Source organism: Triticum dicoccoides, chromosome 6B (assembly GCF_002162155.2).
Source record: "Triticum dicoccoides isolate Atlit2015 ecotype Zavitan chromosome 6B, WEW_v2.0, whole genome shotgun sequence".
Lineage (NCBI taxonomy): Eukaryota > Viridiplantae > Streptophyta > Magnoliopsida > Poales > Poaceae > Triticum > Triticum dicoccoides.
This window is the reverse complement of record NC_041391.1, coordinates 608,142,922-608,164,914: the sequence shown is the minus strand read 5'-3', so window position 1 is coordinate 608,164,914 and position 21,993 is coordinate 608,142,922. Positions and strand designations below refer to the sequence as shown.

At 47.1% G+C, this 21,993-nt stretch overlaps 3 protein-coding genes and 1 pseudogene across 3 annotated transcripts; 1 reads left to right on the top strand and 3 right to left on the bottom strand.

Annotated features, from left to right (window-relative positions):
• Positions 1-284: 284 nt before the first annotated feature.
• On the bottom strand, positions 285-8,917 carry LOC119320413 (exonuclease mut-7 homolog). Its single transcript, XM_037594512.1, has 8 exons — positions 8,428-8,917; positions 7,883-8,014; positions 6,411-6,534; positions 5,926-6,236; positions 5,668-5,744; positions 5,437-5,572; positions 788-991; positions 285-685 (listed from the first exon to the last, which is right to left on the bottom strand). Exons 1-8 carry the CDS (start codon positions 8,854-8,856, stop codon positions 626-628), a joined length of 1,473 nt encoding a protein of 490 aa, XP_037450409.1. The 5' UTR covers positions 8,857-8,917; the 3' UTR covers positions 285-625.
• Positions 8,918-14,911: 5,994 nt separating this feature from the next.
• On the top strand, positions 14,912-15,088 carry LOC119326862 (annotated as a pseudogene).
• Positions 15,089-15,908: 820 nt separating this feature from the next.
• On the bottom strand, positions 15,909-19,174 carry LOC119320414 (peptidyl-prolyl cis-trans isomerase FKBP12-like). The gene is made up of 6 exons (XM_037594513.1): positions 18,987-19,174; positions 17,512-17,694; positions 17,166-17,199; positions 16,869-16,930; positions 16,439-16,491; positions 15,909-16,144 (listed from the first exon to the last, which is right to left on the bottom strand). The coding sequence occupies exons 1-6, from the start codon at positions 19,144-19,146 to the stop codon at positions 16,043-16,045; spliced, it is 594 nt and encodes a 197-aa protein (XP_037450410.1). The 5' UTR covers positions 19,147-19,174; the 3' UTR covers positions 15,909-16,042.
• Positions 19,175-19,326: 152 nt separating this feature from the next.
• On the bottom strand, positions 19,327-21,394 carry LOC119320415 (universal stress protein PHOS34-like). Its single transcript, XM_037594514.1, has 4 exons — positions 21,016-21,394; positions 20,811-20,914; positions 20,578-20,696; positions 19,327-19,780 (listed from the first exon to the last, which is right to left on the bottom strand). The coding sequence occupies exons 1-4, from the start codon at positions 21,203-21,205 to the stop codon at positions 19,705-19,707; spliced, it is 489 nt and encodes a 162-aa protein (XP_037450411.1). The 5' UTR covers positions 21,206-21,394; the 3' UTR covers positions 19,327-19,704.
• Between the last annotated feature and the right edge of the window lie 599 nt (positions 21,395-21,993).

Here is a 21,993-nt window from a genome sequence, read left to right as displayed (position 1 = left end):
GATTTCGATAACTTATGGTTTCAACTCTAGCCTACCTCAACTTGTTCGGCACAGGCTTTGTTGTTCTTGTTGTAGTATTTTGAGTGGAAAATTCTAAATATGCTTCCATTGTACCTGATTACATCACACTTGACCGATCACAATCAGTCGAATGCTTTTGTAGCTAAGCTGGTGAACAAATAAAACATGCACAAGGTCCGTCTTTTCGGAATCAATGCAGATATCTGAGGAACACTGTGAGAACAATAAAACTTCATCGAGGCAGAACGACGCAAACGAGGCAGTTGTCGGTAATCAATGTATATGTGTTACTACCATACGATTTGCATATGTGTTACTCCCTCCGTCCGAAAAAGCTTGTCCGAAAAAGCTTGTCCCTCAAATGGATGTATCTAGCACTAACTTGGTGCTAAATACATCCATTTGAGGGACAAGCTTAGCTTTTTCGGACGGAGGGAGTACTACCATATGAAATACTGTAGACTGTACATCATAAAGTAAAATTGCGACTGGGATTTGTCCGAAGGCATAGATGGTGACATTATTGAAAGAGCAGTTTCCTACTACATGTTGAATTTCACATACAAAACAACATGAGCGTCTTGAGAATGAAATGCTGCAATGCTCACTCACTAATGTTGCAGACTGACATGAATTTTTGAACTGCGTTGTGGTACTGAGTTCCCTGCGGAAATTGTAAAAGAGGTGGTTGGATACAGGAGGCAGCGCCGATACTAGCAAGTACTACTTCAGAGGTGGAAACTGGAACATAGGACAAAGTTAGTACCTCCCAGTAGAGTTGGTTGCAGTCAGTGCACTTCCAGAACTCCATATTTCGGTTGAAAAGGCATGAGGGGATGACCTGAAAACCTTTGGAGGCTTCTATGGCTTCCTCGAGCGTTAATGGTTTCTGAATGAAACTTCCGTTGCACTTTGTACATCTCGACATTAATCGGTCCTCAGAGATCTTTAACTGGAAGGTGTCAATCACCTGCAACAAGCAAGTTAAACAGACGAATCAGCGGACTTTGGAATATCTTTCCGCCCTTTCCTTATTGCACAATGCACAAATATAAATACTAGAAAAAGATTCTGTCTCAGGCTCCCCTATCACTCTCTCGCCTCCTTGGAAAAGCTAGTGGCCAAGGGTGTGTCCACTCCTCACCCTGCCATCCCTACCCCTTTCCGCTGCCTCCGTGGGTAAGGGCGGCAGCGCAGAGGCCAATACATTCTTGTCAATCCATCACTGTCGCATCTGACTTCTCAGCATGGACTGCTTGGATATGTAGCTGCGGGATGCTCAGTGAACTTGTGTTCAAGTGGCAGTGTGCAACCAGAGTCCACTAACAGCTGCAGGGGTGTTGTAAGGCCAGATGAGTGCGTCCGCGGTGGGGTCTGGCTGTCAGGGCGGTTTGCAGAGTTGGAGGAGGGCAACACAGTTTTTTTAATTCTTTTTATTGAACTCCTTGTTAATCAATGAAATAGGCAAAGCTTTTGCCTCTCTTTTTTTTGCGAGTTTTTGCCTCGGTTTTATAAGTATGTAGTAGATAGAGATACAAGTAAATGACTAAATCAAAAGTGACAACTGCTAGAGAAGTGACAACTGCTAGAGTATCACATGTAAACAGTGACCTTTGGTTTTATTACTTCAAGTCATTGCTTCTAGATGTTTCACGAGCATTGGTCTATTTCCACATTATTTTTCAAGTCAACACTTACAATATTACATCGGTTCCTTTGTTAACTTGTCTTTTTGGACGTGGCATGGTCTCCAGTATGCTCGTTTGTGGCTTTGACCATTACTTTCTGTATTTGCATTTGCTTTTCATAGGAATTCTGTATTTACATGCTAGTAAATATTATAAAAAATACAACAACAACAACAACAACAACAACAACAACAAAGCCTTTAGTCCCAAACAAGTTGGGGTAGGCTAGAGGTGAAACCCATAAGATCTCGCAACCAACTCATGGCTCTGGCACATGGATAGCAAGCTTCCACGCACCCCTGTCCATAGCTAGCTCTTTGTCGATACTCCAATCCTTCAGGTCTCTCTTAACGGACTCCTCCCATGTCAAAATCGGTCGACCCCGCCCTCTCTTGACATTCTCCGCACGCTTTAGCCGTCCGCTATGCACTGGAGCTTCTGGAGGCCTGCGCTGAATATGCCCAAACCATCTCAAACGATGTTGGACAAGCTTCTCCTCAATTGGTGCTACCCCAACTCTATCTCGTATATCATCATTCCGGACTCGATCCTTCCTCGTGTGGCCACACATCCATCTCAACATACGCATCTCCGCCACACCTAACTGTTGAACATGTCGCCTTTTAGTCGGCCAACACTCCGCGCCATACAACATTGCGGGTCGAACCGCCGTCCTGTAGAACTTGCCTTTTAGCTTTTGTGGCACTCTCTTGTCACAGAGAATGCCAGAAGCTTGGCGCCACTTCATCCATCCGGCTTTGATTCGATGGTTCACATCTTCATCAATACCCCCATCCTCCTGCAACATTGACCCCAAATACCGAAAGGTGTCCTTCCGAGGTACCACCTGGCCATCAAGGCTAACCTCCTCCTCACGGCTAGTAGTACTGAAACCGCACATCATGTACTCGGTTTTAGTTCTACTAAGCCTAAACCCTTTCGATTCCAAGGTTTGTCTCCATAACTCTAACTTCCTATTTACCCCCGTCCGACTATCGTCAACTAGCACCACATCATCCGCAAAGAGCATACACCATGGGATATCTCCTTGTATACCCCTTGTGACCTCATCCATCACCAATGCAAAAAGATAAGGGCTCAAAGCTGACCCCTGATGCAGTCCTATCTTAATCGGGAAGTCATCGGTGTCGACATCACTTGTTCGAACACTTGTCACAACATTATTGTACATGTCCTTGATGAGGGTAATGTACTTTGCTGGGACTTTGTGTTTCTCCAAGGCCCACCACATGACATTCCACGGTATCTTATCATAGGCCTTCTCCAAGTCAATGAACACCATATGCAAGTCCTTCTTATGCTCCCTATATCTCTCCATAAGTTGTCGTACCAAGAAAATGGCTTCCATGGTCGACCTCCCAGGCATGAAACGAAACTGATTTTTGGTCACGCTTGTCATTCTTCTTAAGCGGTGCTCAATGACTCTCTCCCATAGCTTCATTGTATGGCTCATCAGCTTAATTCCACGGTAATTAGTACAACTCTGAACATCTCCCTTGTTCTTGAAGATTGGTACTAATATACTCCGTCTCCATTCTTCTGGCATCTTGTTTGCCCGAAAAATGAGGTTGAAAAGCTTGGTTAGCCATACTATCGCTATGTCCCCGAGACCTTTCCACACCTCAATGGGGATACAATCAGGGCCCATCGCCTTGCCTCCTTTCATCCTTTTTAAAGCCTCCTTCACCTCAGACTCCTGGATGCGCCGCACAAAACGCATGCTGGTCTCATCAAAGGAGTCATTCAGTTCAATGGTAGAACTCTCATTCTCCCCATTGAACAGCTTGTCGAAGTACTCCCGCCATCTATCTTAATCTCTTCGTCCTTCACCAAGAGTTGGCCTGCTCCGTCCTTGATGCATTTGACTTGGCCAATATCCCTCGTCTTCCTCTCCCGGATCTTAGCCATCTTATAGATGTCCCTTTCACCTTCCTTCGTGCCTAACCGTTGGTAGAGGTCCTCATATGCCCGACCCCTTGCTTCACCAACAGCTCGCTTTGCGGCCTTCTTCGCCATCTTGTACTTCTCTATGTTGTCTGCACTCCTATCCAGGTATAGGCGTCTGAAGCAATCTTTCTTCTCTTTAAGCGCCTTCTGGACATCATCATTCCACCACCAGGTATCCTTATCTTCGCTTCTCCTTCCCCTGGACACTCCAAACTCCTCCGAGGCCACCTTACGAATGCAAGTCGCCATCTTCATCCACACATTGTCCGCATCCCCTCCTTCCTCCCAAGGGCCCTCCTTAAATACCCTCTCCTTGAACACCTAAGCTACCTCCCCCTTGAGCTTCCACCACTTCGTTCTAGCGACCTTGGCACGCTTATCCCGCTGGACACGAATCCGAAAGCGGAAGTCAGCAACCACCAGCTTATGCTGGGGTACAACACTCTCCCCAGGTATCACCTTACAGTCTAGGCACGCACGTCTATCTTCTCTTCTCGAGAGGATGAAATCAATCTGGCTAGAGTGTTGGCCACTACTAAAAGTCACCAGATGTGATTCTCTCTTTCTAAAGAGGGTGTTAGCTACAATCATGTTGTAGGCTAGAGCAAAGCTTAAGACATCTTCTCCTTCTTGATTCCTGATGCCATAGCCAAAGCCCCCATGCGCCCCTTCAAAACCTGTGTTAGATGTACCCACGTGGCCATTGAGGTCTCCTCCTATGAAGAGCTTCTCACCAATCGGTACACTCCTAACCATGTCTTCCAAGCCTTCCCAGAACTCCCTCTTGGTGTTCTCATTGTGGCCTACTTGCGGGGCATATGCGCTGATAACATTGAGAACCAAGTCCTCAGCTACCAGCTTGACCAGGATAATCCGGTCCCCACGTCTCCTGACGTCTACCACTCCATACTTGAGGCTCTTGTTGATCAAGATGCCTACGCCATTTCTGTTTGCAGCCGTCCCCGTGTACCACAGCTTGAAGCCGGTATCCTCCACCTCCTTCGCCTTCTGTCCTCTCCATTTGGTTTCTTGGACGCAAAGGATATCAACACCTCTCCTCACTGTTGCATCAACTAGCTCCCAAAGCTTCCCTGTCAGAGACCCTACGTTCCAGCTACCTAAGCGAATCCTCCTAGGCTCGGCTAGCTTCCTTACCCTTCGCACTCGTCGAGTCAAATGCGAAGACCCTTGCTCATTTTCCACTACATCCGGGCGCCGATGTAGCGCGCCACTAAGGATGCGACGACTCGATCCTCGCTCACTTGCCACCGTATCCGGATCAAGATACGGCGCGCCACTTGGGGGGTGACGGCCCGGCCCTTGCCCATTTTCCACCACACCCGGGTTCCGATGTGGCGCGTCGCTGAGAGGGTTACGCCCCAACGAAAATCTTTTGGGTTTCATCTCCATAAGAGTGGCTGAGTTTTTACGTTGGCTCGCCAAGCCTATCACAACCCTCCTCCTTTACCCGGGCTTGGGACCGGCTATGTTGAGACAACATAGGCGGAGTGAGACAAAAGCATTTTTATGACAAATCTAGTAGTATCATACGCAAATAACAACTTCAAACACTTGGACTAGTTTTTGAATATTAGTGGTTGAGGTTTTAAAATGTTGTTTGTGCACAAAATCTAAAAAGGAGTGGGCAAATACTAAGGAAAGAAATGTTTTCATCCATAAAGGCCAATTTACACTAATTTTCAAAAGTTCATGCAGACAGATCAAACTGAAGATGGAAAATATCAAAATAAGCACATACCTCAGCCAGTTGATCATGTTTGAGCAGGCTTTTCACTCTGTATACTTGATTAGTCGCCAAATACTGATACTTTATGAGCTTGGCATCTCTTGTTAGTAATATTCTTCCTTCCTTGTAGATTTGATCTAATAATTCCCTAAAGTTGAGTAGAAAAAATAAAAATAAATTAACAAAAAAGATCCCTTAATAAGAAACTACATTAGGAGTGTTGCAGAAAGTATAGGGGAAGACCTTGGTTGAGGTTTCCTACAAGATGGAGTGGCGGCATCTAGTCCAACACATCTCAAGTGCTTAGCTAGACCCTCAATCTGTTGAGTTTTGTTCACATCAAATCTAGCAGCCTTTACAAATAGAGAACAAATTGGGTACTTGACTAACATATAAGGTGGTAAAATATGTCATACTTCATGTTCATCTTATGCAATGTTATTTTAAGAAACAAACAAAATCCACTCTTGTCGAAGATGGTGAGATTAGGAAAACTGTTACCATCACATCACACAGAAACTTTGGGTATCCATCTCCACCAACAGAAGGATCCCATGGAGGGGGACCCATCCATTCAGTATTGTAATCAAACTTCTCTTTGCACTTGGCATCACTCGACAGCTTTTGCTTTTCTTTTCGTCTTGAGGAACGGGCTTTTGTATCTGACTCTGTCAACAAAATCCTGTCACTGTACTTCGTGATGATGGATGTCGAATACCCATCAAAGTAAATGTCATTTCCTGACGATGAACATTCACTTGCCCTTTGTGAGCAATGTTCATCTGAAGCTTCAGCTGTCGGTGAACATTTTTCTGCAGTAGTAATAAATAATACAAAAATTGTTAGTGGTTAAATCTTCTTAGTTCTTATTAATGATAAGCACTTGAAACTTTCATGAGAAAATAATATTTGCATACAAGAAATACAAAGAAAAAAACACTAAATTCCCATGATCAAATCAGTTGCGTTAAGAATGACAAAAGTACCTTCAATGCTGACCTTCTGATGGAACAAATCAAATATATATAGCAAGTAGTAGGCATCTGATGCAGCATATTGTATTTGCCCTTCGCTCAAGGGTCGGCATGACCAATCGCTACATTGGAGTTCCTGGTACAAAAAATAAGGATAACAACTGGGTAACCCTTAAATAATAGGGACAATTCCATTTCTGCCCCTAATTCAAACCCACTACTCACATTTACCCCTAATTTTTAGACCTGCTCAGTTTTGCCCCTATTCCGTTGTGTGGTGTTATAGAAATACCCCTGAGCGATGTTTCCTTCAGGTCTTCTCTACTTTCTAACCTTTGCGACATTCCTCTGTAGTTGCCAGTTCTTTCAGTTCTTTTGTAGCATCCCCGAGCATCTCCATGGATGGCAGTTCCTATATTTTGGTGTTTATGTTTTCAGGGAGAATAAATATTTTCAGGGATGCTACAAAAGAATAGAAAGCACTGGCAGCTACAGAGGAACGTTGCGAAGCATGGAAAGCAGAGAAGACCTGACAAAAATGTTGCTCAGGGGGTATTTCTATAACACCACACAATGAAATAGGGACAAAACTGAGTAGGTCTGAAAATTAGGGGTAAATATGAGTAGTTGGTTTGAGTCAGGGGTAGAAATGTAAATGTCCCAAAATAATAATGCTAACAGATAAATGTGTTGGTTTCAAGATCTTATGGGTTTCAACTTTAGCCTACCCCAACTTGTTTGGGACTAAAAGGCGCTGCTGCTGTAACAGATAAATGCGAGGATTGTATTTTTTTGGTAGTGAAGAAAACAAGGAAGATAAATAAGATTTATTTGTCTGCTTGGGCTGGGCAGGAAGACCAAGAAGCTCAATTTGGTTCCATATTAAACTCTGGACCACAAGCTCGAGATCAATTTGCATGCTGGTCATGTGAGCCCAGGTAAAGAACTCACATTAAGATGCATCTATGTGAGGAAAATGAAAGTTAGCAACCAAGCTTGCATATTGAAAGGACCAGGCTTGAGCTCAACACCCCAATGACACTTGTTATGAGCCTTTGTGCCAGACTTGCTCAAGGTTTGCTCGTGTGATGTGTCTGGTCACAGGTGCTAAGAGAGGATACCACAAGTTGGTTAACCACGTATGAACATACAATATAGTACTAGCAATTTGCTTTATGAACAAGGCTTCAAGTAAACCAAAGGAGACAGGAATTTATAATCTGATATGTTGATCTGTATAGTAAGGAATACTGCTTTAAATCAAGTAAGTTAGTAATAAGCAAAACCAATTGGATTTGGCAAGGCTATTATACACCTACATTCCCACTGGTTTATAGTTGTGTCAATCTCTACTGCCCTGCAATTCTGCAAATGTTCGCCAAACAGTTGGTTTCATATGGCAATTGAACTTTGCGATTATCGCAACCATACCATGGAAAAATGCAAGTCCTCGACATGAAGGAAACGAACTTATGTAGACTAACCTTGGATAAAGAGACATTCAGCAGTTCCTCGCATATTGAAGCCAAACTCTTGGTCTCCTTTGGAAGTCTCTTTTGCATGTCATGCCCCTTGAGGTAGTGATAAACGTTGGTGACATCCAAGAAAGGCTCCACCTTGCAAGATGAATGACTGGCGGTGTTACTCACAAAAAATTAATGCTTACTGCTGCCTCTCAGCTGGTTTTGGAACAACGAATTACTCCCTCCATTCGGGGTTCTAGGGCTGATTCTTGAAATCTCCCGTACCAAGGAGCAACTTTAGATATTTCAATCTGGCTCGTAATAATCCTGGGCAGATTTGTCTTGGGCAAGACTTTGACGCATAATTCGTGTTCCAAAACCAGCTGAGAGACAGCAGTGATCAGGTAGCTGATTAAATTAAACATCAGACAAAGTCTTCAAAGCTTCAACCAATTCAACTTACAACAATGCTGCCTAAGAGAAAGGGATCTGGGACATTCTACCGGAACATCGTGAACAATCTTGTCAAGAAAGCAGTAAAACAATTTGCACGGCAGGCACTCTACCCTGTTGAATCCAGAGTCGCATCCGAGGGCGGCCGTGAAGGTGGCGGAGAGGTACGCGAGGTCCTGCTTGAACCGGAACCCCAGCTTCAGCACCCCGGGCCGCTCAAACAGCTCCCTCAGCGGCGCCCACAGGTCGGCGAGCGGCACGGCGAGGAGGTCGACGACGAACACCTCATTGCCCCCGTCTTCTCCCCGGCAGGCCAGCTGGAGAACCGTAACAGTTGGCAACTGCGTCGGATTAGGGGGAGCTGGCGAGGCGTCGTCGCTGGGGGCGGAAGGAGCACGGCGGCGTGGCTTCCACTCAGCGTCGAAGGCGACGATGCGGGCGGCAGCGAGGGACCGGAGGAGGTGGGATAGCGCCGGCGAGGACGCGTCGCCGGTGACCAGTTGTGCCGCGAGCGGCGGCGGTGGCGCCGGTGCGGGGTCCATCGGAGCCGGTGGGAGTGGGGAGGGATCGAAGAAGGAAAGACTTTTTTTTAGGGGGAGAAGGAAAGACCAAAGCACGCCTTTTTTCTTAGGGAGTAAAACGTTGTCGCACCTTTTTTTTTTTGAGGGCTGAAAGCTGCTATATTAAAACTCAACAGTCATAGGAATACAAATTATGTTTGGGGTTACCGTTAGCCAAAGATGGCGTCCCGGGCCTAAAGTAGTAGCAGCTTTCGCAAGCATATACGCTTCGAAATTATGATCACGTCTCTCGTAGATGACTTCAGATTCTGGAAACATCTGAAGCTTCATCTTGATCTCCTCCACGATAACTTTACTTGGGCCTAGAAAAGGCTCTCCGATGTGATTGACAGTAGCCACACAGTCTGTCTGGACTTTATGTATGTTGAGATCGAGGGCCAACGAGAGGCCCTCATTGCTGGCCATCGCCTCCAGGGTTTCCGGATGCAGGTTGTCCACCACCAACGCTGATGCTCCCAGGAAAAGGCCAGTGTAGTCACGGCAAACAGCAGCCACAGCTCCCATCTCGGCATTTCGAGAAATTGCAGCATCAACATTCACCTTCGCCCAACCGTACCTGGGAGGTAGCCATTTCTTTGCATGTACATTGGCTCTTGAGCTAACCTGTTGCACAGAATGCTTCTTTTGAGGGATAAAAGACAGATCCTCAATAAATCTATTTATGAAGCAAAGTGTTGAATGGGGTGATTGGTACTGCTCTTCATGTATGGCCTTCCCGCGCACCCACCATATCGACCACAACGTGACCACTGCCTTGATGAATTGTTCTTCGTTCGATGTACCTTGTAGCTCCACTAGCCATAATCGAGCATCATCAGTGGTAATCGTTACCATATGCTGGACTAGCTCCTCATCAACCATGGCCCAAACACACTTCGCCATATGACATTCTATCAGCGCATGCTTCCAGCTATCCACAGCACCATTGCATATTTTGCAGACATCATTTTCTGCCATGTGTCTGTGATGTCTGACTCCCTCTGTCGGTATAGAGTTATGGGAGAGCCTCCACACAAAGTTTTTCAGTTTGGCTGGAATTTTTGCACCCCAAAGCCTACACCACTATTTCTTGTTTGATTGGTAATCCGAGTTCCTTCCATTCCCGTTTAGCCAGTCCTCTCTCCTCTGTTTTGTCTCCTTTAGCATGCGGTAACATGATCTTACTGAAAAAATGTCCATTTCGTTCATACTGCCACGCCCAGCAATCCTCGGAAGGGATAGTTGCCAGGGGAATATTTAGGATCTCACAGGCATCAATGGGCTGCAGATGATGCAAGACTGTCGCCCGGTTCCAGCACCTCTCAACTCCATTAATAAGCTCAGACACCAACTCCGGCGGATTTGGAGACCTAGGATGTACTATACGCAGCATGTGGTCTCTCGGGATCCAGTTATGATTCCATATACTAGTGGACCTGCCGTCACCAATTCTCCTCACAAGTCCCTGCTTGAGAACTTCCTTCCCTTCCATGATAGCTCGCCAAATTTTAGATGGATGATTCCCCAAAACAGCATCAAGTACATCACAAGAAGGAAAGTAAACTGCTTTCAATAGGCGGGCACTCAAGGAACTCGTGTCTTGAGTGAGGCGCCAAGCCTGTTTTGCTACCATTGCAAGATTGAACAAGTGAGTATCATGAAAGCCTAATCCACCCCTGTATTTAGGCATTGTAAGGGCATCCCATGATACCCAGGCAGCTTTTCTTTCTCCGTCCTTGCTTCCCCAATAAAATTTTCTGATCATAGTATCAATGTTTTGACACAGCCCTCTTGGAAGCAGAAAACATGACATTGAGAAGGTGGCTATGGCGTGGGCAACGGACTTTATGAGCACCTCCTTTCCAGCAGCCGCCAAGCACTTTTCAATCCACCCTTGAATCTTACCCCATAATCTGTCTTTAATGTACTTGAAGGCCCTGTTCGTTGACTTGCCAACCTCGGTCGGCAGCCCTAAATATTTCTCAGAAAGAGATTCATTGGTGACCTCGAGGATGCCTTTCACCACATTCCTAGTCTCTTCCGGACAACCCTTACCAAAGAAAATGCTTGATTTTGAAAGGTTGATTCGTTGTCCCGATGCATCACAATATTGTTGAATGGTGTCTCTCATAACAATTGCTCCCTCGGTATTAGCCTTAAACATAAGAAGACAATCATCAGCGAATAAAAGATGATTAACCGGAGGGGCGGTTGGGGCAATCACCACGCCCCTCACATGCTCATTGCTACTCCTCGACCTTAATAAGCAAGATAGACCCTCCGCTGCCAGAAGAAATAAATATGGGGAGATTGGATCTCCCTGCCTGATTCCTCGGGTTGGTATAAACTCCTCTGTTCTGTTACCATTAACAAGCACCGAGAAAGAAACCGTTGATACGCACGCCATGATTTTCATCACCCAAGAGCGTCTGAAACCAAGCTTCTCCAAAACTGCTTCTAAGTACCTCCACTCAACGCGATCATACGCCTTCATCATGTCCAGTTTTAACGCGCAGTGTGAATTCTTCTTACTTCTTGAGCGTTTCATAAAATGTAAACACTCATAAGCTGCTATGATATTGTCGGTGATCAATCGCCCCGGTACGAACGCTGATTGCTCATGTGAAATAATCTCTGGTAAAATCCTCTTCAACCGATTGGACTGAACTTTTGATATGATTTTGAAAATCACATTGCACAGGCTAATCGGTCGAAACTATGATAAAGTGGTTGGATTCAATACCTTAGGGATCATAACGATAAACGTCCTGTTAACCACCTCCGGAGACTCTTCCCCATTAAGCACTCTTAGTACTACCTTGGTTACTTCCTCCCCACAAACACCCCAATTTTTCTGAAAGAAATGCGCTGGGAAGCCATCAAGGCCCGGTGCTTTGGTTGGGAACATTTGGAAAAGGGCTTCCTTGACTTCCGAATCTTTGTATGGAGCGCATAGCATATCATTCATCTCCTCATCCACCTTTCTGGGTATGTGTGACAACACCTCCTCCATGCCTACAGTGCCCTCTGAAGCATATAAATTTTTATAAAAATCTCTTACCATACCTCTGATCTCCTCCTCATCAGAGCAAACTGTACCATCTTCCCTTGTTAGCTGAGATATACGGTTTCTCCTCTTTCTCATTGTTGCTTTCTGGTGAAAAAATTGTGTATTACTGTCACCCTCAGCGAGCCATTGGATACGGGAACGTTGCCTCCACATGATTTCTTCCCGGAAGTTCAGCTCCACTATCCTTTCATGCACTTTAATCTCCTCATGTGATGGTCCATTTCTCGAAGAATCAGCTCTCAGCTCAGCTAACCGCCGCTTCAGAGTTCTAAGTTCAGCTCGAACATACCCAAAGGTTTTGGATCCCCATCTTGCCAGGGAATCAGCAAGCTGTTCCAACTTTGATTTTAGCTCCTGAAGTGTCTCTCCTTTTTCTGCTGACCACAAGCAATCAATCAGAGGAAAAAAATCATCGTGGGTCTCCCACATGCGCTCATAACGGAAAGGTTTTTTTATTGCAATGCGGTTGTTTGCATCATCAAGATCATTACCTAAAACAATCGGAGAGTGATCCGACTTTGCTGCTTGAAGATGACGAAGAGTTGCAAAGGGGAACATGGCACTCCAGTCTGGCGATGCAAGTGCCCTGTCAAGGCGTACACGATAGAATTGTCCCCCATGAACCTTCTTTTCGAATGTCCAGTCAAGCCCCACATAGCCAATATCAGCCAGACCGCATACATCCACCGCCTCTCTAAATCCCTCCATTTGAGCACTGTCCCGCTCGTTCGGCCCCAATTGTTCTTCTCCTCAAAATTTCATTGAAATCCCCGATACATAACCATGGAAGGGTTGATTCACCTCGCAGTCTAGCCATAGTGTTCCAAGTATTTTGCCTAAGTGATCTGTTGGCCTCTCCATAGAAACACGTCAGCCTCCAATCTTCCTTTCCCGGTTCGGCTACCCAAGCATCAATATAATACCTTGAGAAGTTCTTGACTCTAAAGTCCAAACCATGCCTCCAGAAAACACCCAAGCCTCCACTCCTCCCGCTACTAGCCACCGCAAAACCACCTTCAAAACCTAACATCGCCGTCAGGCCTTCCACACGCTGTTTTGATGACTGTGTTTCCACAATACAAAGCACCGACGGCGCACACTCCTGTATGAGCTCCCGGAGCTCACGAACTGTCGCGGGGTCGCCAATCCCACGACAGTTCCAGCACAAGGTTCTCATTGGGTTTGGCGGCCATCCACGTGGGATGCCGCCTCAGTTATAGGATCCACTTCACCATCAGCTCCATCATCTCCCTGCCTACACCTCTTTACAATAGGTTGCTTGCCAGGGGTCCCTGCATTTGCGTCATTCGCTGCTGGAGCTGCCTCAATCTGAAGAATTTTTCCAGCAACAGTGCCTGGCATAATAGGAACTGCATCAGCCCCGTTTGCATTGACCATGCCATCCGGGCCAACCAGCCTTTTCCTTGCTCCACGCTGTCCCGGGTCAGTACCATATCTAACATCTTGAGTACTATACTCCATTTCAGTGGCCTCATCTGTATCACTTTTGGTGCTGCCACGAGCCATGCTCCCTCGACCCCAACCTCCTCTCCCTCCTGACACACTTCCTCCCCTATCTCCCCCACCTCTGCCTCCTCCTCTCCCCCCATTCTGTTTTGGCAAAGTATTTTCAAAGTTCCACAGAAGCCAGTCTCCCCATTCACAAGCAGTAGGATCGTGAACGCCATCCCCGCACTCCTCCACTTGGTGCCCCATCAGGCCACAAAAGTAGCAAAAGTCGGGAAGCTTTTCATAGTAAACTGGGTACTTTTTCCTCTCCTTCAAGGTTATGGGCACAAACCTGACCAGAGGCACATGAACATCAAGAAACACTCTGGCCCTAAGAAATTTAGAGGTGTTGATGAAGCCTTCATTCACTACCACCGTTATTGGCGGTTCTCCCACCTTGCGGGCTACCTTCTCTGCTAGCTCTTTCTTCCGCATCAAACCCTCCGGCACCCCTTCAATTCTTGCCCAAACTAGGATCTTATCCAGCTTGTAGTCATTAACATTGCTAAACCCGTCATATTCCTGGATCACAACAGCCGCGTTCCTAAACAACCAGGGGCCACCGTCCATCACCCTCTTCCAATCCCCCAAATAACTGAATTGTGCAATGAACAGGTTGAGACCCTTTGGTTTGAAGATAGCTTGTTGGGCCGACGACCATGCCGTGCGCATCGCGTTGTACAGAGCTGAATGGCTGAACTGACGAGTTGTATGAACTCTGAATATCGCCAGCCACCTAATGTCCTTGACTAGATCTTCAAATTCAGCATTGAAATCGAGTTCAACTTCCTCCTCTCCACGCAGGTGCAGACCTTCAAATCTATCCTCAAGACTTGCGGGAGGTCCCCAAGCATGGTACTCCCCCTCTGCTCCCTCCCGCCCCTGGCTTCCACCTCCACTCCCCGTGGCCCCCTTCTTACCACCGTCTCCCAGGTGGTTCTCCTCTTCGACCACAGGGCCAGACTGCGCCGCCATCCTCTCCTTGTCTTCCTTCGCACCCCCACTTCCTCCCCCTGTCGCCGATGGTTCCGCCATACGAGCTCACCCCGCGCCTCCTTGGGCCCTCGGAGACTCCCGCTCTACCGGGGAGAGCCGACAGAACGCGAGGAAATGGTGGACTCCGGCGAACTAATCGCCGGAGGAAACGGTGGACTCCGCCGCCACCGCCGCCCGCTAGGTCGTGGACGCCGACGGAAAGCAGAGTCGGGGAGGACACGTTGTCGCACCTTAGCCCACGAGGCCTGACAATCCACTTGTGGACTCATATCTTTCAGCCCAGCCCAGCCCAGCCCAGCCTAGCCCGTTTGAAGGGTTTCGCACAGGCAGACTGAGGCCCACGACCGTTCACCCACGGCTGGACCTCGACGCTCTGGTTTAGTTTAGTACCACCTCGCCGAGCGAGGGGAGGAGGAGAAGGGGAGCCGCCTATATAAGGAGCTCTAGGTGCAACGTTGCAACATACTTACCTGAACGGGGTCGACGGCCGATCAAGAAGGGCCGTGGCCTAGATCAATGGCTCACATTGCACTTGGTGAGTGCGTTGGTCTACCATCTCCCTAAATGGGAGAGTGGACGTCGTAATTTGTGGTAGAGGGGGCGAACGGTAGAGGGGGGTACGCGTTCGTGCGGCCCCTGCCAATTCTTAAAATTAAAATTTTAATGAATTTTGATCTACTTGCTCTTGCCAAATCCTCTTTGTAATCCTGGTTTTTCATCTGCGCTTCAGTTACGGTCACGTCCAGACTCTGTTTTTACTTCAGGAAAATGTGACTCTCTGTGTGAGTAATGAAATTTGTTGGGATATCTAGGCGGGCCCTTCTAGCATCTTTCTGGGCATTGGAACTCAGAAACCCACAAAATTCACAGCAAATTAGACGAACTTATACATGATTGAGAGGAAAATATGTGAACGAGCGAACAAACTGTTGGCTGGGCTCGTAGGGAGGATTCGGCCAGGATCACGCCACCGCTATCTCTTGATACCTCCCAGGTAATTGACCCCCTCAACGTAAATTTTGCGACAAGGGCACCCAGACCTGGACGCTCCCTGAAGTCTGTCTGGCACTTGTTCTGTTCGTGTCCTGAGGGATAGAATGCATGCCTGGCCTGGCTGGCGTAGGCCTGTGATTAGCCTGGTAAAGTTGAATAAAAAAATTAAAAAAAAGATGCATAGCTCAGGCAGCGGGATTAGCCTGGCCCAGGCGTCCTGTTTCTTTCGCCTGGACCGTGCCGCACCATGCCTGGCTCTTACTTAAGATTTTTTTTAATCGCTAAATGACACAGAAGCACTGCAGCACGGCTAGCCTGCCGCACCATGCCTGGATGAACCAAACGCATCGATGCCAGGGGGCAGGCGCGGGAAAAGGTGACCTCACCAGGCCGACGCCAGGCACTGAAATTTTCCAGGCAAGGAGCCCAGGGTGCGAACCAAACACGCTCTAGTACCAGGATCAGGTAAGGATAATAGGGTTCCGAAGTTTCACTCGATGCATTCACCATAATGTGGCACTTAACATGATGTGGCATTACAATTATTTTGGTAATCGAGAGGCATGGCGATGCGGCAGTGCCCTATGGATCCATCATGAATCACTTCGCGCTAAGAACTTCGATCTCGAATATCAGCACGGAGTTTGGTTGAATTCCCCAGGCTGGAAAGCCACCAGTTCCATAAGCGTAGTCTGGGGTGCACTGCAACACAAACACTAGAATATCAGACCCATAGGCATAATCTGCGGTGCACTGCACCTGATTCATTTGGCAAACAATTTCTTAGGCATGCATATGATATGGCACTGGAAAGGCTCATTAATCCAAATTCAGCTGTTTTAGACACACTTCTGCCATCGCAAGATGCATTTGAAAAATCCAATGCAATGGAAATTGACTAGTAATTAAGTGCCAAATGAATCAATGAAGAAATTGCCACACACAAGCAAGCATGCAAACACATCAAACTGATTGCACATGTCCCAAGAAACATACCGTAAGACGGGCGACTTCACCCAATTGCATGCCCATAACTCCCTCATCCCATCCTGTAAGCAAGGAAGTAGTTACTGTTACGTTAATTCCGAAAGTTCACTTGCACAATCTACATGTGTGGCATTATACTGGACAAGTCATCAAAATGTAGGCTCTACTTTATAAGTAAATAGTGAAAACATGACTTGGTGGTCTTATGATGTTAGCAGCATGAATCAAGACTTTATAGGAGAACTTCAACAAGAGAAAATATAACGAGGGTACGAAGTAAATAACATAGACAGATAATGCAAACAGTGCATGTTTGCAGCTATATCATGATTTTCAGTAGATACTCCATTGGTCTCAAGTCCGCAACACAAATCAAAGAGCATTGAGCTTGTGTTTTGACGCATCAACAGCAATCCAAACTAATTTTAAGGGAGATTACCTTTGATCACTGAACCCAGACCAATGTTGAAAGAGAATGGCTGCTGCCCAGGGTCCTTGGTACTGAAAAACGAACATAACACCATCAGATAAATTTCCAAAATGAGAAATTTTTTCTGCAAAGTTGCATCCGAGAGTTATGGTTTGCAAGGCATAGTAGCGCAATCCTTCCCGGTGAAAGATTTTAGACACAAAACACGGAAACATAAATGCTGCGTTTGTTCACAACGTTCACAGCGCTGGCGCAAAGCCATGGCCTGCGAATCACGAAAAACAAAGAAAACTAGCCATGATTTACCTCCAAAACTTCTTAGACAGATCACCATCCTTCCCTGCATGAGCAACATGGCAAGAAAACAAAAGTTAGCCAGCCCTTAAACAGCACAGAACATGAAGTACAAAATCTACTAGAAATGGTAGCCAGAACTGGGTAAAGGTACACTGGCACCACTAACTGAATCTAGACTGACAGCTACAGAACCAAGATTTCACATCTAGTCAAAGCCAACGCCTAATCGACACCAGGGTTAGTAGATCTGGAAGCATCGAGCGCTAAACCCTAAGTTCGTCTCGACGGATCCAGGGGAAAGAAAGAAGAAGTAGAGGAGGGGTTCGGGGGGTGAAGGAGGAGGGAAGGGGCGTACCGTAGCCGGTGCAGTGGACGGTGACCTTCTGGCCCTTGACGGGCTTGGGGCCGGTGCCGGCTTTCAGGATCTCCTTCTCGAATCCCATCTTCCCGTCCTCCGCGTCTCCTCTCCAAAGTTCGGCGGCGGCGCAGCGTTGGCGTGGTGGCTTCTGATCGGTGGTGGTGCGGGTGCGAGTGTGACCTAATTTCATCAGGATATTCTTATCACCTTTCCCTCAAAAAATAAAAAGGATATTCTTATCACCTCACGTTGCAACGTGCACACGGCTTTTCCCCCAAGAGTTTCCCCTGTATCCTTTCTCGTCAAAGAAAGAAAAAACCCTTGTACATATGTTTTTTTTATAAAGAGAGCTGGTTCTTCGAAAAAAATTTAAACAAATCATCCCACTTTATTACGGATGAGGATCCCCTGACGTTGGCTAACCTGCCATTGAGACACTGACACATGGTCCCACCAAGCATGGGGCCCACTTGTCAGCGACCCAAAGACAGGGAAAGGCATGGTTAGCTACATCAAAGGATCCATGTCCCTTTATTACGGTGTTACAAGAGTTACATCGCTCCGGTTTCATTTAAAAGAAGCCACAAGGTCTTACAAGAACTCGAAACATATACTTGTACATATGAGTCCCCATAAAAAAGTAATTTTGTAGAAAAAACATATGTTTACCCTAAACTAGATGATTGTCCGTGAGCACAATTTTTTATACGTGATCACTGTCATGTACCCATTTCATTGTGTATGCTATTACGTACCAAAAATGAATTTTAGATGACTGAAAAAAAAGGATTTTAGCTATAAATTGAATGAGTAATTATTGAATACCAAAGAAAGTATGATTTATTTGCTAATTCAATAAGACGCGGGGCAATTGCAACGTGAGGTGACAAGCCTATTTTTAAGAGATCTATTCTAGACTCGACATAGTCCGTGGATATTGAACTGTGTTATACAATTTCAAATAGTTTTCTTGCACATTAAAAAAATGGTATGCGTTGTAGTAGAATAGACGTTTTATGGTTTAGGTTGTCTATAATCGACATAATACCAAACGCAACTTAAAACATAAATTAGCTCATTTGTGTGTTAAAAATGTAAATTACCAAATGGAAGACGACTAACGATGATAGTCAAGAATTAGAAGCCATGTCAAACATACACCTCAATCAACATTGTATCTCTATAATATGAGCGTATGGTGTGCTGGTTTTACATTTAGATCATTGTTGAACTGTGTTGCACTAAGCTTAGTTTACAAAATATTGTTGAAATTTAGCATGAAAAAGTTGTTGTTATGTTTGGAAAACCAAAGCACAATATAGCTAACCGGAAAATACAGCGAACTAAAAACACTAAGAACATCGCTTCAACGAGATAGTACATCTATTCCATTTTAATTGAATGAATGCATCTGCAATTTGTTAAATTGTCTTGTGCTAAAAAAGTTGTTGCCAAACCGGCGGGTCACATACTACTATGCTGCCATTGCAGCGCCGCCGGCTGCACCGGCGCGAGTCGCCGCCGGCCGGCCACGCAGCGTCCAGCTCCCGCCGAGGACGCGGCGACGGCGCCAGATCCTGCCGCGCCGCCGGCGGACACCTTGCCGCCCAGCAGCAGCAGCTCTGCCCCCATCTCAAGCAGGAATGCAGGTGGCGCGGATAAGAGGAAGATACGGGGAGAACGAGTGGAAGCAACGAAGGAGACCGGTGGCCTGGTGGGTGGGGACGGAACGGACTGGGGAGGAACAAGATAAACCTCTAAACCACGGGGAAAAACATGCATATGCACGTGCAGTGGCCAAACCAGATCAGATCGGACAAGGGAACCAGGGATTCTTGCAACTTGCAAGCCCTGCATACCAATCTTTTGTACAAAACCATGTGCCCCATGGCACCGTGTTTTAGCTGATAATATACAGCAATGATCAATTTACAAAACAGCGTGCACGCTGTGCAGATTTATTTCCACGGATCCCACAACCAATTTGGCAATTTCCATGCACAGAATGTACAGAGCAGTTCTTCGGCCTCATCCAACCAAGCACTAACAAACAACATGAATGATAACATAAGCCATGCATAGTATTGGAAGCATGCAGTGGCTTTGCACAGGAGTACACACAACACAGTAGCAACCTCAAAAAACATGGTGTGGAAAGCAATAACGAATGTTTGTTGGGTGGAGGATGGGTCAGGTGCCCTTGATCACGACGACGGGGCAGCCGACGCTGTTGATGCAGTAGTTGCTCACACTACCCAAGAACATCCTGTTCAATCAAAGGAATCAGCTTAGCTTGTGTCTTTCATACACGAAAGGTGATGCCTATTAGACAAGCAGGCAGGCAATTGTCCTAGAAACTGCATGATCAAAATGCATCAATACTGTAGTAGATTACAAGATGAGCTCCCCGCAAAAAAAAAGGTTCGTTAGATGAACCGATCTAGAAGGATACTACAGTACTACTAACATGGCTGCACTAAAGAATGTGAAGATGCAGTTCCAGATAAGTAGGATTTGAATAATTTGCCATCAGACCCATTATCAATTTCGGCTGTAAAAGTAGAACCGTGAGAGATTTCCATGAAGCAATGCAAGTTGGTTGCAGTAGCTACTAAGACAGACTGAACAGTTCTATCTGCGGCATTCAGTTCTATATATGGAAAGAAAAATGCATGTCAAGGCACAGACAAGTGAAAGAAACGCGTTACCGATCAAGAGAAATTGTCTATACAGTCTCATGTCTGCGGGAGTAGATGTAACATATGCTTTACACTGTATCAGATTCATACGCAAAATGATGTTCATACAATAGCACAATTTTCTGATAACCCAGTTTTGCCCAAATACTATAGCATTGCAGTGAACACAAGTGATATCTTCAGTCGAATTTGGATTTTGGAACAAACGAATTTCACCACAGGTGTTGTACTGGCAAGAAAACTGAATTCAGAAACCACAATTTACTTTGCAGTTCGTATTTGGTCACACGCAGCAAGCCAGCGTCAGAACAATTAGAAATTCAGCTAACCAAAGCACAGGAAACGGTGCTAGTATTTCAGTTACCTCTTGACAGGCCCAAAAGCACGGCACCCCATGACGAGCAGATCGGCCTTGAGCTCGGCCGCCACCTCGCAGATCTTCTCCTTGGGATCCCCCACCACCACCTGCGTCTTCACCTCCACCTTCAACGGACCAAGAATCCGACCCAATTTAAGCACGAATTAAGCACGAGCGGCCGGGGGAAGGGTAGAATTCAGCAATCGGCACAGAGACGCCTCGTTTAATCGTCCCCTTACATTCTTATCGGAGCAAATCTTGAGCGCGTGCTCCAGGATGGCATCCGTGATCCGCCGCTGGTGCGACTCGATGGCCTGCGTGAACGCCGGCACCTCCGCCACACCTGAGTAACGCCGGCCGCGACCCACCGAAGAAGCAGTCAGCAGGATAGCGGACAAGAGGTAGGTAGAAAGCGCGCGAGATGGGAAGTGCGAGGCTGCTTACTGGGGCCGCCGAAGGGGATGGGGCCGGGGTTGAGCCCCGCGGCGATGCCGGGCGGCGGCTGGACGTGGAGCACGACGAGCGCGCCGTCGGGGCGGAGGCGCAGGCTGTCGAGCGCCCAGCGCAGCGCCTTCATGCTCTCCTCGCTGCCGTCGACCGCCACCACCACGCTGGACAGGCTGGCGGTGGCCATGGCTGCCTGCCCCTTCGCTCGGCCTGGGCGACTCCTCGATCGGGTCAATTGAGAAGCGTAGAGTGCGAGCGCTGGCTGATTGCGTGCTGCCTCCTCCCTTCTTGCCCCTTCTTGTGTTTCTTCACGGGATTAAAGAAGCCTTCGCGGCGCCAGCTTCGGCTGTAGAGGGCGACACTTGCCTAGTAGTAATGGTGACAGTCTGGCGGCGAGCCGCATCCGGTATGCGTTTCGAGAGGTTTCAGCCGCGGTTCTGCAAGTTTGGAGAAAAAGTCATGTTCTTTTTTATGGATGGAAGAAGAGATGGTTTTGTTTGGTCCTGTTGAGTATATTGTGTACGGGTATATTTTGTATTGAGTTCATCTCCTGTTTTCTCTGTATAGTCGAGGTTGCGGCCCCCTCTGTACTTATATATACGTGCCTAGTGCACCGATTAATGCATTGCGATTGCACGAACCATATTTGTCCTTCTGCATGGTATCTATCGCAATACGGTCATGAACCCTAGCTGCCCCCGTCGCCGCCGCGCCTCCAAACGCCGCCGCCACTTCACCCCGCTGCCGCCACCAGCCACCACCGTTCCCTTGGTTGTCGCCGCCGCCGCCACTGTTCCCTCGGTCGCCGTCGCCGCCGGTCGTCACTGCCGCCTCCCACCACCTTTGCACCGTCCGCCGCCGCGGCGGCTTCTTCAGCCGCCGCTGCCGCTGATCGCCCCACTTCTGCCCACTCCTCCACCCCGCGCCGCACCACCCTTCTTCTCCCCACCCCACGCCGCACCTCCCAACCCGCGC

Excerpts from the sequence above, each read along its gene's own strand:
- LOC119320413 (XM_037594512.1), bottom strand. The coding sequence starts at position 8,856 with ATGGACCCCGCACCGGCGCCACCGCCGCCGCTCGCGGCACAACTGGTC. Across the intron at positions 8,015-8,427 it reads GCGACTCTGGATTCAACAGG|GTGGAGCCTTTCTTGGATGT; the intron begins GTAGAGTGCCTG and ends TCATCTTGCAAG. Across the intron at positions 992-5,436 it reads AACATGATCAACTGGCTGAG|GTGATTGACACCTTCCAGTT; the intron begins GTATGTGCTTAT and ends TGCTTGTTGCAG.
- LOC119320414 (XM_037594513.1), bottom strand. The coding sequence starts at position 19,146 with ATGGGGGCAGAGCTGCTGCTGCTGGGCGGCAAGGTGTCCGCCGGCGGC. Across the intron at positions 17,695-18,986 it reads GCTGCAATGGCAGCATAGTA|GTCACACTCGCACCCGCACC; the intron begins GTATGTGACCCG and ends TGATGAAATTAG. Across the intron at positions 17,200-17,511 it reads CGTCCACTGCACCGGCTACG|GGAAGGATGGTGATCTGTCT; the intron begins GTACGCCCCTTC and ends TTGCTCATGCAG.
- LOC119320415 (XM_037594514.1), bottom strand. The coding sequence starts at position 21,205 with ATGGCCACCGCCAGCCTGTCCAGCGTGGTGGTGGCGGTCGACGGCAGC. Across the intron at positions 20,915-21,015 it reads CATCCCCTTCGGCGGCCCCA|GTGTGGCGGAGGTGCCGGCG; the intron begins GTAAGCAGCCTC and ends GGCGTTACTCAG. Across the intron at positions 20,697-20,810 it reads AGATTTGCTCCGATAAGAAT|GTGGAGGTGAAGACGCAGGT; the intron begins GTAAGGGGACGA and ends GGTCCGTTGAAG.